General features: G+C 42.8%; 1 protein-coding gene across 3 annotated transcripts in view; it reads left to right on the top strand.

The window, feature by feature from the left end:
• The window catches only part of tafa5a (TAFA chemokine like family member 5a), a 212,822-nt gene that overhangs the window by 71,418 nt on the left and 122,336 nt on the right, over positions 1 to 19,068 (top strand). Inside the window, exon 1 of one of the 3 annotated variants that reach the window (XM_050036703.1) lies at positions 2,471 to 3,244. The exons of the other annotated variants lie outside the window; for them this stretch is intronic. Coding sequence (XP_049892660.1) covers positions 3,154 to 3,244 — 91 coding nt within the window. The 5' untranslated portion in view covers positions 2,471 to 3,153. Of the gene's footprint in view, positions 1 to 2,470; positions 3,245 to 19,068 lie in introns of those variants that run through there. 3 annotated transcript variants of the gene reach the window in all.

The following is a 19,068-nucleotide window of genomic DNA, read 5'->3' as shown; positions in this document are numbered from 1 at the left end:
GTTATCTTCATGTTAGCTTCTTTCTCCCACTGTGATTTTTAACGTACAATGTGGACAGACCCTTATCCAACTGTAAAGATGAATAAATCCTGGAAATCAGCTTTCTGATAATATTACCCTCATATGCATCGATGAATATCCTAATCAGGCTCAGTCCTTTTTCTTCTGTAGTTCTAATATTTTTATCAAAGTAATGTCTGATTTTAAAGTACTTCTCATTGTTTTTAAATCTTGTAATGGTTTGGGTCCTTCCTACATTGCTAACATGCTCACAGAGTACCCACCAGAGACATCCCTTCCATCATCACATAAAGGTCTACTTGTAACAGGGTCAATTGTGCAGCAGTAATATGTGTACACATGTGCACAGGCGCATGTTGTGTCATTACAAAGTCACACCGCCAACTACTGGCCTGGCATGTATACTACAGTATTTTTGGTCATTTTCAAGGATCCGTGTGCACGGCGATTGTTATCAAAACATTGTTGCCTGAACGTGGAACTTCTTTCAAAATGAAAATGAGAAATGGTTCCGATTTCAGTGGATCGTTTTTGTGTAAACATGGCCTCAGTTTCTCTACCCTACGTTCACCTTTGGAGGTACCCCACCTAAAAAGGGGTGTCTCCCGCCTTACCTCTCCCCTTTTGCAGTTTTGCTCCGTGGGAGAGGTAAGCAACATTGCTCTTGTGGTAATTTTTGTGTTTTAGCACTGTTAAGCTGTTTATAAATTCATTTTATGCTAACAAAATGTTGTGTCACTTAATTTGTGTAGAGGCTGGAGTTTGTGTGGTTGTGTTTGACAGAGGATTTTGTTTTTGCCACCTGTTGTCAGGCATGTTTTCTGTGTTTTATTGTGCTTATTTGAATGTAACATGGCCGCCCTTTTGCTGTTGTGTTCCGTCGGAGAGGGGCTTGAGTTTGTATAGTTGTGTAAGAAGGAGGATTGTGTTTTTGCCACTTGCAGGAGAAGAATTAATGGAGATATCCACGGTCTGGGCCTCTTTATGTCTACACATCTACACACAGACATCACTAGGGTCCACCGGTTACATACTCACTATACCTTAAATCAACTCTAAGGACACATTCACACTGGAGCTATTTGGTCCGCTTTAAACGAACCCTGGTCTGCTTCCACGAATAGTTTGGTTCATTTGGAGTGGTGTGAACGCTCATTTGAATTCTGGTGCGGACCAAACAAGCGATCTCTGGTCCGCTTGAAAACTGGGGGTCTCAGCTCCCTTTCAAGTGAACCCTGGTGCTGTTTGCTTACAGTGGGAAATGCAAACTGACTATCCAGCGAACCAAAGAGAGGAAGTGACGTAGAGCGCAGTGCATTTTGGGTAGAAAAAAACATCTTCAGTCCTGGCCAATCGATGAGCTGGGTTTTCTTCTTCCTCATTCTTTTTTTCTTCCTGGTCAGTGGTCGTTTAGGGCCATTCGGCCCCCAAATGAGCAGCTGTTGTAACTGTGTAACGTTGTCCACGCGGTTTGGTCTGCTTTAAAAAGTGCAGTGTGAAAGTGAACCGAACCAAATGAAGGTGTGACATTTTTCGGCATTCCCCGGACTATCCTGGTGTGAATGCGCCCTTAATCAGCTCATGGTGTTGTTAGTCGTTATGGTCTTACTGTCTGGAATTCGTTTCCACATGAACTACGGTCTGCTACAACAGTGTTCTCTTTTAAAAGCGAACTAAAAACTTCTTTTTTGCAAGCTTTTAGTTAGGTATAAAAGTGTATTTTTATGTTTTAGGAATTAGTATTGTTGTTATTATCCCCCCTTTTTTAAGAATAATGATAATAACACCTTATTTTGTTTTTATCATGTCCTGCTTGTTTTATATAAGTAATACTTTATTATCTTATGATATTTTGTGTTTGCCATGTATGATGTATCTTAAGCACGTTGAGTTTACGCTTGTGGTTTTAAATGTGCTATATAAGTAGAGTTGGGGTTGAACATGAAACACTCTCTCAAAGTTTGCCTGATGATCACCTGCAGCCCACCGTTTGCTCACTTATCAGCTGAAACATCCTTTCACAGCAGCACTAGCTCATGCTTTGTAGCTGGAGGAGATTATTTGGGGGAGTTGTGACGTAACCTGGAGCTAAGCAGAGAGAAAAAAACAGGCGATCTGGTATGAGGAACACACACTGGGATAGATGGAGAGGGAGATGTGCCGGTATTCGTGCCTGCGACTGCTTTGATCTGTATAGATTATCTGATGGGAGAACAAACTGGATGGAAGGAACCTGCGCAGCCGGGTCTTTGCTCAGTTGGATTCAATTTGCCCTCAAAGAAGAAAAAAAAAAAGTCAGGGGTAAATTGCTTTCCAGTGTGATCTGGAACAAAAATGTTTTCAAGAGGTGCGAGGCGCACATAAAGAAGAGGAGGGATTATCCAGGAGACGCATGAAGCTGGCGGTTCCCCGTGCGTAAATGGCGAGAGTTGCATTGGAGTGAGGGGAATAGAGGGAGGAGGAGAGGGAGGAGGAGAGGGGGAAAGTGACGGAACAACGGAGCAACATAGTGGAGAGATAGAGGAGAGAGGGAGAGAAAGCGCGAGAGAGAAGGAAGGAGGGAGGGAAAACGAGAGGGGCTGCGAGGCGACTAGGTTGTCAGTGTTTGCCTCTGCCTCCCCAGCAGTGGGAGAGATGTGCGTAACATGCAGCGGAGAGCGGTGATCATCATCTGCGCGCCGCATCGCCGTGGACCGCCGTGCGCACTCGAAGACGGAGACGCACCGAGGGGCGCAGCCCGCTCTGCCGAACCTGTCGTGCGCGAGGCACCGACGATACACTCCTGAAGACACACAAGAAGGAGACGTGGAAGCATGTCAGCCCTTCAGACGGTGATCGGGGGTTAATCGCCCTGCTGTTTGGAGCCACTCTGACGCACCGGCGGCGAATCAAGATCAAGAGCGCATATTTTTTGTGTGTTGTTGTTGCACGGAATCACCAGCCCTCTCTTTTTATTTGACCACATCCAAACCGGACTATCAAGTGAGGATTCTTTTTTTGCATGAAAGGGATGAATGCAGAATTACACGGCCAACAGAATATGAGTCAGCGCGTGTCTGTGAGCTGAGGTGGAGTGTGTGTCTCTCCCGCTGCACGGCTGTCTCGGTCCGCCACAAACCTTCCTACGCCAGGATGCAGCTGCTCAGAGTTGCGTGGGCACTGACCGGAGCGGCGATCTGCTGCTTTCTCCTTCTCCTCATTCACTCCCGCCTGCTCAAAGAAGGTAACCCACTCAGAGCTCCACAGCCAAAATTCCACGGCACTTTGACACTATTTTAATGCGCCACCGCATTCCGTGTAGTTTATGGGAAGTTTTCCGCAACAGTAATTCCAATGCAGAGCGTCTGTCGCTTCGGCGCAATCGCAGCCACACATCGGGCTCTTTTTCTTTTAGTCATGCAAAATAAGAAAGAAATCTAAAGAGCACCAAAGCAGGTGAATTTGCATGGAGCACATTGTGATTTCCCTCACCCGCAGTTTTCCTCATCAACAAGTCATCCGCCACAGCATGATCGATTGATCAATCTTGATCAATCGGATAAATGAAACCAAGCTGTGCAGACAGAAATCCGAATTAAAAGCAGCGTTTCTCTGTTTGTGCAGAATCCTGATTCCTTGTAAAGGTTCTCAATAGATGGCACTAGAGTCTAGCTTTAGGGTAACATTGAGGTCAAGCGCCTCTAATGTCGATCCTTTTACCTTCTATTGTGTTTTCTGCCCCATTTATGTTCAATCCGGGATGGATTTCAATCCCGATCATCATTCACACACATCACACAGAGGCGCACTGTGCGTCTGCAGTTGTTGCCATGCTGCACGGATGGCACAGCCTGCGGACATGGCTGCGTTGTGGCGCGAGTGGTTCAGCTTTTTTTTTTTGTGGAGGGTAATTAATTGAGTTTGCTGACATTCAGCTGAATGAATGAAGTGTGATTTAATGACTCAGCCTCATGTTTCAGTGATTTCCACACACAATTTAGCGTAATAAATACACATCATACCTGTCCACTGGGAGATCCTCACACAGAGGTTGAGTACACTTACTGCTCAAACTCCTTATGAAAGTCAAATGGTGCAACCAAGGGATTTACTGTGCTGTATGAACCTGGCAAAAAGAACAGCACTTAATATTCCCTTTGTATGTGCATACCCCCCTGGGCGGGCAGTTTGGCACTTAGGAACTGTCATGGGTTTCCTTTGTGCCGGTTTTTCGAGGAGCGTGGCTTGGAATGGCCTGCCATCCCCTCCCCGCCTCCGGCCCTGGGCAAATATTCAGGTCAAGCAGTGGCAAACACTCTCCTCACCGTGGTGAGACTACTGCGGGGTAGGAGAATGTCCAGCCATAGTGAAAGGGGCAAGAAAAAAATTGTCTGTCAGCCAAAATGGTAGACAGGGGGGGGGGGGGTTCGGGATTTTGTACTGGCACATGTCCCGAAGCCTTGCTTTGGAGTTTTAATTTACTGTGGCATGCTAGCCCTTTTTCCACAGAGGTCAAAAAGAGGATTGTGTGGCCACCTAACAATAAAAAAAGTGCTGCTCATGGCTGTGTTAACGCGAGGGGACTCTCATTAGATTGAAGCCATCAGCACTGTGGAGCTCGTCCACTGGCAAGGCAATATTTTTGACCTTCACTGCCGAGTTGTTTGTCTGTATCATGTTGTGCTTTTACACCGAGGTGTTTTTATCCCTAAGCCTGCATTTTCTTCACTTTCAAACTTGACACCGAATAGCTTTTAACTTTGGGCAGGAGGGGGGCGAAAAAAGCTGCTGGTTGCTCTTTGGCGAGAAGATGCAATTTAAGTTCATTATGGTTCATGTTGAAATCTACTCGAGAGAGATGGAGGTTGTAGAGAGGCATACAAAGGAGGGCTGAGAATATGCTCACTTTAGGCTACGGGAATGGCCAAGGTCAAAGCCAGCTGTGAGGCTAATAATACGAACTGATAAAATGAATTCAAAGGACTGCATTAGTGACAGTCTTTTGGGGATGAGCGTAATGAAAGGCGTGCACAAGGGGCCTTAAAGAGAACAGACCCCTTTTAATCTCCTCTCACATATGCCTTCATAAGAACATAAGGGTTGTGCAACACGAGCCTCTCCACTGTGAATCACATCTACAGAACAAAAGGAAGAGGACGAATGTATTTTTAGTCCGCTCTCTGTCATGCTACAGATTGATCGTCTGTTTCTGTGTTTACATGTGTGTGTGTGTTATTCCTGGTGGTGCAGATGTGTATGCAGGTGGTATGTTATCTGAAGGCAGCCTCTCGACAGCACACATCCTGAGTTATTACCATACCGGTAAAGGTGGGAGCGCTAGCTAGCTAGAGATGGTGATTTTGGCAATGGCCACAAAACTGTCACCCTCTTCTGCCAGCCCCGTTAGATAGCCGAACACGTTGGTACAAGTGTATTTTTGGGAGTGGTACACCTCATTGTGTCAGCCCCTCTTGCATAATGTGACACGGGGATCTCGTGCAATGAGGAATGAGGATGCGGAGAGGGCGGATTGGGAATGGAAACATATTAAAAACATTATGCATAGGGAATGTGGATGAATTTTGCGCCATGAATTTCTCACACTGTCCACTTCAATAATTCAGGCAACGGAGCAAATCCCATTTTGCTCTTCATTGGCCGAGATATTTGTCACATGGCAATAGAGGGCCTGACAGGTTCATGGAATAGTTTCTTGGAGCGGGAATTCTCTGGTGGATCCGAGGCAATCCTTTATTAGCACAGGCTAAGGTAAAAATAATGAGTTTTGTGAGAAAACCAAAAGTTACTCATGGTTTCATTTTCTAAAATGAAATGACACAGGGTACATGTCTCCTTCGATATTTAGAACGTGTGCATTTGTCCCCCTCGATGAAAGCATGAAAGGAGTTTTATTTTGACGAATTTAAAGACATTTCCACTTTAAATTGACGCAGGAAAGACATAAATTCATGCATAAGCATAACCAGAATGCAGGAAATTAAGTGCCTGATGCTGAATATTTCCTTGGAGAGGACGCTCAACCTCCCCTGTTTCATATATGCCCCCCAAAGTTGAAACAAAATCTCCGCCCTTGAACTGAGGCGCCCTGCGGGTCACTATTAAAGTTATACGAGCAGCTCATCTGTAACCCCAGTAATGTATAGTTGTGTGAAAATCAGCGTCAGGCAAGATTTATCTTTAAATTGTTAAAATATTAGAGCATTTTCCTCTCAATGAAGAACATTATTGTAGAAAATGATCTCCCTAAGTGCTGTAAATCGTGAGGAAATTTTCGAGCCCACAGCCATGGAGGAGATAAATGGAATAATTCTGAATGATTGAGCTGTATCTGTTCCTTGATGTACGTGGCACCGTGGCTGAGATAGTAATCTCTGTCTAAGATAGAATGATCTGAGCGATTACCAGTGAACATGTTGTGTAACAGAATCAATTTTTAGTGCTTTGGCTTTTGGAATAAACACCTTCACATCCTTCATATTCAGCAACCGAGGAAACAGGCTCGAGAAGACAGAAGATACAATTCGGTTTAAAGTAGATTTGGAATAAGCCAGCACTTTTAGACATGTGGTGTTATAAAGAGGATCCCCGGTAAATCCCTCCACTAAACTCCTTTTTAACTGTACCCATTTTGCTAGTAGACACCGTCGCTGTTTCATACTTGTAAAGGAGGCATATTGCCTAAAACGTCTCTGTGGCAATGACAAGTTGAACTGGAGTACTGTCGCATATTTCCTTTTTATTCATTCATAAAGCCTTGTGTCTCTCGCACACCCCAGCGGCCTCTCAACGTCCTCTACCTCCCCGCAAACAGGCCACCGGTCTGCCTGACGACTGAAGTTATTGATCCTAAGGTTAAACCACAGGGTGAGCCATAATGGGCCAAAGTGAGAGAGGTATGTGTGTTCATATACTGCGCCTGACATCAGGCCACCGAAATCAGTTTTCATTTACCGCAGACAGAGGCGCGGTCCAGGGATCATCTTTTTTTAAAAAAAAAAAGTTTTGGATTAGAACTATGTGGTGCGACAGTGCTGCTCTGGGCAGCCTCAGGCAGATTTGGGTCAGGCAGAGGCAAGTGCTTGGTGTCATGCACGTATGTGGCCTGTGGTAAAAGGCGAAGCCCCGTTACATCTTCAGACATAAGTTTAGGATTGAAGGCACCTCGTGTCTGCCTCTCAAGTAGCCTCTGTCTGGTCAAAAATTAAATGGAAAGAAAATGTCACAGTTGAAAGGGTGTCTACTTTAACAACATGTTGTCTGATGGTTTTCATCACTGATACTCAACTTGACATCTATGGGAAAAATCTTGCCCGCAATAGGATGCAGTGTGGCCCGTCAACTAGGGATGACCTCAGTGCTTTAAAGCTTTGACTCCTCAATTGTTTCCATGGTAATCAACGTCCAAATCAGTACTTGAATACTTCGATTCTCGTTTTGTTTCTCACCACTAAAATGGTGGAGGAAATTGTAAAGAGGTGGGCAGTGTAGGGCATGAATGAGGCCATTGTTCTTTGCACAGTCATAACCCTCTACTATCAGCATTACATTAGCTGTCCAAAGAATTGTGTGCGGTTATCTGCAGCTGTCAACTGTAGGGAAGCACTTGATTTTGCATCTAGTGATGCAGCCCAACTGGCGGCGTTTGACTCATTCATAACTTACAGAGACCCTGATTGCAATAGTCTACCTTCCACCTCACCTTACTTTCTCTATCACTCTCTATCCAGCAAACACACAGCAGTGCTAAGACCTACATAAGTCGGCTGATTAGTTGATTAGCACAAATGAAGATGATAAATTAGCATTACAATTACCCCCCATCCTCACCCCCAAGGGGCGGATCTAGAGAAATACTCATGGGATGGCAAGAGGGTGGCATAGAGACTTTAAGACATGTCAGAAATATCTATCTATCTGTCTATTAGAAATCAATGCATTGTTTGATTTCAAATTCTTCAGACATTTTCTCCATGAATCTTATATTCATGTCCCTCAATTGTTGCCATGGTTATCCATGTCCAAATCAGTACTTGGATGCTTCAATTTTTGTTTTGTTTTTCACCACTAAAATGGTAGAGAAAATTGAAAGGAGGTGGCAAGTGTCCTCAGTTCAGCCATAACCCTCTGTTTTAAGCATTACTTAGGCTGTCCGACAAGGAAAAGGAACAGGTGAGAAGAAGAATGAGCACTTTAAAAGATGATGGTCGCTGCAGCCAGTGAGAAGACCCTCGTAAGCACCGGTTGATATTTGGGTTTAATCCAATTTAAAAATACAAAAACAGGTCTGCACACAAGACACTGCCCCTTTTGGAAATTTTTAATTGCATCACCACATGTGGTGTTTCGGGCACCAGCCCTCCATCAGACTTAGATAAGGCAAGACAAGATGACAAAATAAGATAAGATGATAAGATGTTGGGTAGAAGTTGCAGAAGGAAGAATATGCACAAAACGTCACATGTGGTGATACGATTAAAATTTCCAAAAAGAGCAGTTTCTGGTGTGCGGACCTGTTTTTTTGGGGTTTTTTTTTTTGTATTTGTTCTTCTGTCTAGCACCCAGTATTCATCATTTTTGGATGTGCGTGCTGTTTTTTGAGTGTTCTATTTAGTCAGATTTAATCCATCCCTCACAGAATCAAACATGACTAAGCCTACTATTAGCCACTAAACAATAACACAACCCGCTAGTATCCATCTGCGACTGTTATGTGTTTCTACTATTGAAAGTTGGCAACACACACTTATTTACTGGGAAAACAAGCCGGTGTTGTGTGCGACCTGGGCCAGGCAGTCAAGGAAGTCCTGCTGCCTGCGAACAGTTGGCGACAGCTGGGTGAAATTGGTCCCTATGTCTTCTCGTGGCTCCATCCTCTCTTGCTGCATTGGCTTGCACTCAGACTTCTGAGATCGCTCTTGTAAATTTCCGACCAACCATGATATTTCATATATATATATTGTTTGATAGGATTGTCTAAAACTTTGCCACCCTGGTAGATCCACCCCTGATCCGCCCCAGGTTCCATTGCATCTGGTCGTAGCTTTGAATATTCACATGTAATTATCTCTGAAGCTTCAAAGCCCCTAAAATGGTATTCAGGACAGCCCTATCATGGACCAGTTTCTAATTCCCAGTGAAACTGAATTGATATACACTAGGATTTTTTTTGTTTTTTGTACTTTGAATGAAAATAAGGTGCCAGAGTTCACAAAAAACAGCAAAATTGAGCTTGTTTATTTAAAAAAAAAAAAAAAAAAAGTGCCAGGGAAGGATCCCTGGATCCCTCGACAGAAGTCTGGGCTAAGCCCTGAATGTTCTTAAATCCTAGACACACTGCGTACACTGATCTGTGCTGCACCTGAATTTTCCTCTTGGCAAAGTGAAGACAGCAACTGTCAAAAGGTTGAAAACAGGCAGTTTATTTATTATATTTACTGATAAATATTATTAATGTTTAATGGCCTCCTGTCATTTTGCAAAAGAGGCCTCCAGGCAAAGCAAGTTCAGAACCCTTGGTTTAGACCTTATGCCAGGTGAAGACCTTCAGTATGTGACCCCATTACCTTCCAGTGACCAGTAGATTCATCAAGCCTTAATGCAGGAATAGGACTCGTTCCTTGGTTGGCTTTCTCGCACCAGCATTTCCAAACAGTAGATGATTATGTAAGATGCCAAAGAGCTGCTACACAACTGTTGTTTATACTGACAGTTGTTACTGTTTTTCCTTTTTATGCTACGCTATTTTGTTTTCCTGTTTTATTTTGTCTTATTGCAGAGATTTCGATCAACTATTCAATTTCGTGGCACCATCTGTGAGTGTTTCATACTTCCATCAGAATATTAACTGCGTTTGTGCTAAAGAAGCAGAATGCTGAGCACACTTCAGGCGCAGTCGTTAAAAGGCGCAGTTGTTTGTCAAGCATCACCTGAATCTAAAGGATGTAGACTGTTTAATTACAGCCGAGGCCAGAGCGAGCTGCAGTGTGAGCTCCGACTTGAATATGACTGAGAGAGGTGTAGTCATTAAGTATTTCTTGCCTCTTTAAGCATCTATTATTAATCTGCAGAAAGGAGGGATTTTAAGGAATTTAGCCCCGAAGCACAGCTTTAGGCTCAAGTGACATAAAGATAGTTTGCATGTGTTTAATGCTGCAGTAATACTCCTTTAGCATACAGAAGCAATGTCACAATTGTCGTGTTTTACTTGGCAAATCCTCAGCGATGTCAAATCCCTCACAGCAATGGTACACAAAGGTAAGCGGAGCATTCCTGCGCATGTAATCTGCTGTAAACGGATTTAAATTGAGCACAATTTATCTTTAATGGTCAGTATCAGCTGTAATCCATAAGGGTAATGCACATTAATCAATTGCTTAATTGATTCATTACTTAAAGGGTTTGTTAATTAATTCACTCCGATGAATCAATCACAGTTGCAGCAGAAACCTGCGGTGGTTTTTCAAGGTAATCTAAGCCTACTCCGAACGACCCCCTGGAGTCCTGCATCCAGGGGCACTTTTCATTCACGTATGTGTGTGTGTGTGTGTGTGTGTGTGAGCTCCAATATTTAGTCATTGCACTGTTTTCACAGTTCCTATTGATTGTGGGACAGTAAAAAAGTGTGCACTATAGCGCCCAGTTTTCCTGAAGTCCTATTGATTGCGTTTTGGCATTGCTGTGGGACAATAAAAAAAAGGCAGTGGTCGGAGTTGGACTCTAATGAAAAGCTGGCTGTGAGGATCCTCTCTGGGTTCCAGTTTTTACTGGTGAAGACTCATTGGCCTTTGGAAATAGTGATGTCAGAAAAGACATCGACCTAACACACTTCATTCCTGCCCTTCCACCCATGAAGTGCCGTCTAAAACTCCCCGAGGCCCTACCAATCCGAGCTTGAAGACACTGAATTGAGCTACTCTGTAAAAACCTTGAATCGGCAAGGACAGGCGATGCTATGTCTCACATCCTCGGGCGCATTAACGTAATACAGATGCTGCTGATAAAATGTGTAACACATGCACAGATCAGCAAGCTAGCGCAGATTGCCAGATTGTGCTCCTCCTGGATGTAAGATGTGCGGGGAAATGCATTAAGGATTGAAGGATTTTAATAACTGCAGCTGTATCTTTAATTAAAACCTCATGCAGTAGCCAGGGAATGTGTTCTGGTCACTGCGATAGAGCCAGGCTCTATAAATTAGTCATGTGAGTGTGTGTACACACTCATACGAGATTGGATGGAGGAGGAGGAGTGTTTGGCAGATGACACACACACACACACTGAGGAGTAGGACAAGAAAAAGGAGGGCCAGTAGTTTGAGAGGTTAGAGACTAGCGAGGCCATTTGTCTATCGGCTTGTCAGCTGGTGGGAGAGAGATCCTCTCAGATCAGCGTTTTCCTCAGAGGAAGGGCGGACTCCTCTGGGCTCATTCTTGCAACACCGGCAACATGTCCATCATGACCATCTCTCAAAGAGATCGTACCTCCCCTCGGATGATCCTGCCCAAGTTTATGGTGTATTCATCAAGATATACAAGCTCAAAGAGTGCTGATTTAAGGGATCTGAGCCTCTGTCCGTTCTATTCATAAACTAACTCCCCAGACTATTGATTGGGTGACCCACCAGTGTGCTTGAGTGTGATCCATCCACACATTCCCCAGGAAATGATGGGTGAGAAGTGTGCTTACCCTTCTGCGGTTTCAATTTGTGATTTCCTGCCTTGTCAAAGGTAGAGATGAGGTCATCCCTCCGTCCGATCAATCGCCGTGTCTCTGTTCATCTAGCTGATCAATAGCTACTTAAGAAGTTTGATCTCCTTTGTGCGTGAGATCACAGTCATTTGGACGGATTTAGAAACAACGTTTTTCTGTCTTCACAAAAACTCGGCCCCGAGGCCTTTGTGACACAAATGTGGTGTCTGTGATAACAAGCTCGGTCATGCTTTATGGATCCAGTGCGTTCTGAGCGTTTTTCCATTTCCATCTGACAGAAATGTAGGTTTAATCTTACATTAGGTTGGCTAGAGTGCATTAGCTTTTTTATGTCAAAGGGGCAGAATATTACCAGTGCTATGCTGCTCCACCGAAACAAATTGCATGTTACTCTTTAGAAAACTAATGGAGGCTCTATCGATTCGAACGAGACCAGCCACTTGCTTTGTCTCGGCTGTCAGATTGTGTCTAAAGCAATTTCATAAAGATCATTATTTTCTTTCTCGGGATGTCTTGCAGCTAAACAAGATCCTCCTTCGTTCGTTCCTGCCTTTTGTACTGCTCATGGCAGCAGCTCTTATGGCCCAATTGAAAATGAATTAGTATAGAATGACACATAATGAAAATCACCAAAAAGCATTGGCACGTCACATCCCCTTAGCTTGTTGCACCCTTGAATAGATTGCTTGTGGGGTTCCAATTCCTATTCTTGATCTAACGCAGTAAGAGAAAATGGGTTTAGCTCACTGTAAAGGACAAGCCATAACATTATGGGTCATAACGAGCGGTGCCACTCATTTATCTTCTAATGCCATTAGAGCGTGCGGAAGGAGAGGTGCTGACATGGGTGTTAGTCATGCAACAAAGCGGGATAACTCAACACGTTCGCTGCACTTATGGTGATCATCATTGACATAATTGACGTAGCTGGCAAGCATCACGGTGTCAAATTGTAATCCAACAGGTTGCTTGAATACCATTATTCAAATGATTGCATGCTTTATCTTGTTTACTCCTTGGGACCGTCTTTGTCTTATGAAGTTGGGAGGTAGTTTGAATGCAAAAACCTGTGATGCATGAAATTCAAAACACAAAACTGGAACCTGCTATCACAAAAGAGGACGAACTGTGTGCAAATTATGAAAGTTTTAAGATAGGAGGAACAGAGTTTGAGTTGTGCGCTGTTGATAAAAACTGGAAGTGCAGATTTTTAAGTCTTTAGTTTTTGCTGTGACTTAGGGCTGGCAATACATCGATATTGTAAGGGGATATGGGACTAGGTATTGTCTTAGATTTTAGATAGAATATTGTACGTTTTTTCCTGGTTTTAAAGGCTGAATTGCAGTAAAGTGATGTAATTTCTGGAACCTACCAGAGTGTTCTAGCTTTCTCTTGTTTGTCTTTACCCTCTTAGTCATTATATCCACATTACTGATGATAATTTATTTAAAGTCTAATTGTGTAAACATTTTGTGAAAGCAGCAATAGTCAGTTGTTGAGATAGAGGGACAGGATGAGGGTTAGGGCCACATACATAGGGTATCCATGAACAAAACTCGGAGTCTCAGGTAAAAAAGAGTAGTCTATATATTGCTACAGGTCAGTCTAATTATTTCTTTGTTCCAGGGCTCTGTTTCCACAGTTTTAAACAGAGCTACTAAAAGCAGAGAAATAGTTTACAACACTAAACACATGATTTTAGCAGAATTTAAACTTATGCCAAGTTTATTTTAGTCCACAGTGATAGTGCTGCTACTTTAATACTCTGATTCCATCACTGCAGCTCAATTTTTGGATAGTACTTTTAATATTTCTACCTTTTTCATCATAAGATCACAGAGTATCATTCACATCCCATGCCACTGACATTTTATTGTCTCACATTCCCAGGTACATGAGCTCTTTCATATGAACGTGCTCATGGCTGGAGAGGAAAACCCAGAGTTGACTGAACTAGTTAATAACCAGCTTTGTAGTACTGGTTATCCAATGTTAGGGTTAGTCAAGCCACATAATGAAGAGATATCCTGGGTTAGTTGAACTAGCTTTGTAGCACAGGCCTTGAGTGTTATGAGAAATAATCAGCAAGATGGCTGCACAAGCAACAAAAGGAGCCCACAAATTTATTTCCCTTGTTAATAAAGATTCAAATATTATTATGACCGTAATGTATTATGATCCTTTTCTTTTTAACAAGCTGAACAAAAACCCCAACAAAAAACGCTTGTAGTACATTGATGTCTTGGTAGCTAATTAGCTCGCTAGCTAGCTAACGTTACTGTTATTGCTAATTTGTGCATGACACATCCGCATTTTTCAATATTTCCATGTTGCATTCCCCCACCTTCCATGGCATATGACGCCAGATTTAACTAAATTTAATTTAACTACAGTCCAGCAGTGTAGTTGCTGCACTTGTTACTGCTCCTACGTACCCTGCCACATTAGCAGGATAGGAGCAGAGATTGCTAACGTTAGCCTACAGAGCATCGCTAGTGGCCTGGTAATGAAGCAGTGTCCTTTTCTATTCAGTAACTTTTTTGATTGATTGATGGGGTTGAAACTTTAGGGTTTTTTTTTTTTTTTGTTTTTTTTAAATACTTTTTTTTATCTTTTGATGTATCCTACTCATTACATATCTCTATTGTATTGATGACATTTCTTTAAAAAAAAAAATACAAATTACGTGAGTACGTGTCACCCGATGATGCATCAGAATAACAAAACAATAGTTACTATAAATAGACATAGAAAGATGGCAAATCACAGTACAGTACAGCTTTACAGCTTTTTTAAGTATTTTATTGTAAAAATTGAAAAATATGTGTTCTTATTTCATATTTAAAGTTTTTTCCTTCTTTATTTCATAGCTCCATAAGTCCTGCTGCTATCAGAATTCAAAGTAGAAGAAAATAAAATTAATAAATAATTATTACAGAATACAATGCAGCAAGTATGTGTATGTGTGCTTGAAACTTTAGTTGTGTATCCGACAGATAAATCTCACTGTGTTAATGCCATCATTGCCATAGCCCTGTCTGTTTATGTAAACACCATCGATGACAATGCTGTTGGCGTATCGGGTTTGAAGGGTTTACCCATTTCATGAGGGAAGATTTCAGCCACTACCCATTGTTACTTTGCTCTGAGCAGCACTTGAAAACAAGGGGTAGGAGTCAAAATTAGAAACAAATTGGGCCTGTATCACAGAATACAGTGTCATTGTTTGTGCATCTGTTGTAGAAAAGCTTGAGTAAAGAGCAGAATGTCATTTCGCCTGCTCCCCCCACCTCTCTTTGCATCTGTTAATAGCCCCTTTTCTTACAGTTACACCGTTGCCACATATACTTTTATGCTTATGTTTACAGCTCTGTCGATACAACAGCAGGGGGGTGTGGTGGCGGTGGTGGGGGGGAACAGCCGGCGATTCTGCTTCATCATAATCATTACAGTCCATTCCACATGGGGGAGAGGAACTTCATTATTGTACCTGCAGGGACTGTTAAAACCAAACTCATGAATACAGAAAGCTTTCTTCCATGTTGTTTTTTTTTTTTTTTTTTTTTTAACAGCGCTGCCGCCAAGGAATTTTTAAAGCCACATTCTTCACTTAAAAGTAATACATATAGTATACACATTGTGTACACAATAATTTACAAGTTAGGCTGGATGCACTGCTGTGGGTGCCGAGCCAGCTGTCTGTCTGAGTTGCAGCAGGAGTGTGTGTAAGGGGGGCAGGTGGGTCACTGCTTTTTCAAACCTGGTGTTTCATCATCTGAGAAGCAATGCACATTTTTCCATTTGGTATGCATTGATGTGCATTGATCTGACTCTCGTTTCCCTCTCATAACATTGACTCGGCTAGCCTCTGCTGCTCTCACAGTGTACCCCGATATTCCATCTCTCAGAGGATATTATCACCAAGAAATTCACAGTAGGGGCATGAATCAGACCTACCCTAGATAGCGTTTCGCCACACAGTGTGAAACACAAAAAAAGGTGGAGAAAAAAAATCGTATTTTAATAATGATATGTATTCAGCAAATGAAATATGCCAGGCTTGCACATTTGCCTTGCTGAACAGACAATAAATTATACCTTGTGCACCGCCACATAAGCCCAAGGATAATACCACATCCAATGAGTTGAAAGGAAATAGGGCTTGTGGGATGCAGGAAACAGAGTGCCCTTGCTTAAATCAAACAGCAGAAGGAGGAAACATTGACATGTAGGTCTTGTTGGTACGATTTACCTCCTGCATGTGCCCTCAGAGCAAATCTGTACGATGAGGTTGGCATGTAAACACGCAGCCTTTGTGCAGATAAACGTCGCGGCCGCAGCCAAGTTAACATGCAGATGTGTAGCGGCAAATACAAATGCAGACATAGCTGTCCACACACACACACACACACACACACACACTCCGTCAAACATAGAGCAGAGCTTGACAGACTGTGTGCACTATCTCGTGTTTGCTTTAGTACATTGCAAAGCAAATTCCTGTAGCTCCAAGTCTAATTTATCAAACAGACTGTGTGAGTATGACTGTGTGTGTGTGTGTGTGTGTGTGTGTGTGTGTGTGAGTGTGCGAAGTTTCATCATACATTCCGAACACACACCCCTTCTTCAAGATAGTGAATAAATGCTGCGAGCAAGTGTAGATGCACACACACAGGCACAGAGGCAGTCGCGTATACATATGCATACGCGGCCACAAAGGGTCACTTGCCCGCCCACACACACATATACACACACAAACACACACACGGAGTGCGGCAGGTTCTTATGGGACTCTAGAGAGGATGAAATATTGCTGCAGAGGCCACACACATACACAGAGTCCACATCCAAGAGCACACACTCGCAACGAAAACAACACACATCGAGGGATCGCTGAAGCAATCTTGTCAAAGATGGTGATGTGTGTGAGCGGGAAAAAGCATCTGCTGCTTTTCCTACATGTCAGTGGCTTGATAACCTGACACACACACACACACACACACTCAGACACACACACACACACACACACACACACACAAGACATCCACAAAATGTTTGCGTCATCTGTCATTTGGTTGCCACACATTGACAGATACAGTACATTCCAGTTATCATCTGAGGAGTTGACATAATCGCTCACACACACACACATATACACACACACACAATATACAGTCCCATCTGACTTGCAGGCAGACAAAGAGGCAGAAGTGACATCATGGCGGCAGGGCAGAAGTAACACCAGTGACATCTCACCCTTAATGGTGTCTGATAGGTAAACAGAGCATAGCCACCCACCTGCCTTTTGGCCCAGGTGGAACCACTTGAGCAAATTGCCTCCTTAATTGATGGACTTGAACTGGTTGCTGTTTGCTAGCTCGTACGTGTGTGTTTATGTGTGCGTGCTGAAGTTTCTCCCGCTGCCCGTGGCCAGGGGAGCCGTAATAGTGGAAAGAGAAATCTGTCAACTGGTAATGAAATAATTGGCACAAACGGTTACACATGCAGGATCCCGCGCACCACACACATGCAGTCGCACTTAAATACACACATAGATTTGTGCTCGCTTGTGCGCACTCATCCACACACGTGTGCAGCTTCGACCATGAGTACAGATAACGGTGTAGTGATGCACCATTTCCTTTGGTTGTAGCTACAAATGAACTCACCCAGTGGCTGAATATGGACAGACTGTGACAGCAAATGAGGCGGAAAGGGAGACAAGAGAAAGGAGGAGAGGATGTGCTGTATAAGGTATATGTGAAAATACTATACGTGTATACAGGGAGGACGGAAAAGTGCATGAAAGGGAGTAAAAGAGTAGAATGATGACGGAGGAAGAGGAGGGAGAGGATGAGACAGACACAGAGAGAGAGAGTCACAGGTTGTTGCCGATGGGTTGCTTCCTGAAATAAATTCTTTTTGGGGGGATGGTTGCCATGGCAACTCAGGTAACGTCAGACAGGGATTGGTTGTGCTAGTAACCTGCGCCAGCACTACAGGAGAGAGACAGACGATATCATCCAAATACTGTGTACAGTTTATATGCGTGCAAGATTTTAACCACACTGTTTAGGATTATCCAGCACTGTAACTCATCGGAGGGATAAGGACTAAGATCATTAGTCAAGTTTCTGTCACTTCCTTTCTGCAGAAGACGCCAATAGTTAATCGGTACTTAAGATGATTATCACTGTCGTTATTTTGAGAATGACCTGGCAGGGGTCAAAGGTTTTGTCCATTTGTGATGTTGATGTGCTCAGTAGTGGCTAGAGGGTGACACGAGAGACAATTTTTACTTCTGTTCCATCCCAGAAAAATGACTCCCGTCCCGTTCCCATGTCATGTTTTCAGATAAGTGCTAATTCATATTAGAGCTGCATATTTATATATAAAAACTAGGCACATTCAATCAGTTTAGCTTAATATAATTCCTAACGTAACAGCTGAAACAACTATCTTGCACACATTTGTTACATTTTTCATATTTTAATTGTAATTTTATATTTATTATATAGTTAATGACTGTTGCAATACTTTGCCTTTAATTGTATTGCTTCTTAATATCTTTATTGTATTTTTGTTGTATGCACCAAACACCAAGGCACATTTGTTGTAAGTGAAAACCTACTTGGTAATAAACCTTGTTCTTATTTTAACTGCTACAACTGTGTGGCAAATAACTAATGCTTAGTCCGTTAGCTCAATGCTAACACACACAATGGGAATTACCATTAATGGGCTAATGGAAATTAGCATTGCCATAATGTTACCTTGACAAATGATCCATTTTACTTCACATGCTTAACATAAAACACCATGTGTGCTCATACTTAAAGGCATACTGTATATTTCCTCTGTGGAGACGAACTAATGGCTTCTGACTAACTTCACATTGCTAGCCCAGTATTGTTATTAAGATTCGTGTCATACCCGCTACCATTTCCTTTTTTTACCTGTCCCACCCCAGTCATGTGATGAATAGTAAAATTTACTCTCTCCACTGCCCAAGTCCCACAGGAACTTTGTGACCCACAGGATTTGGTTCAGACACCAGTTCAGGAGGAGTCATGGTTCAGTGAGTTTGGTACAGCAGAAAAAGACCTTCTTATCATTTGTTTTGAATGGACAGTAGTGCGAGTGTCAAAGACAGACACAATCCTCCTGCAAGGGACTAAGGTCAGATTTTGCTCTCTGACAACTTTGGTAAACTTTTTTTATCATAAAAATACGTATGAACACTGAACAAACAATTTCCCAAAACACAGCAGGTCACAACTATATGCTATAAAAATGAAATGCTTCTCTTGTGCTTTGACAATTACCAAAATACATAGA

This window comes from Epinephelus moara, chromosome 23 (genome assembly GCF_006386435.1).
Source record: "Epinephelus moara isolate mb chromosome 23, YSFRI_EMoa_1.0, whole genome shotgun sequence".
NCBI lineage: Eukaryota > Metazoa > Chordata > Actinopteri > Perciformes > Serranidae > Epinephelus > Epinephelus moara.
This window is presented reverse-complemented; position numbering and strand designations above follow the sequence as displayed.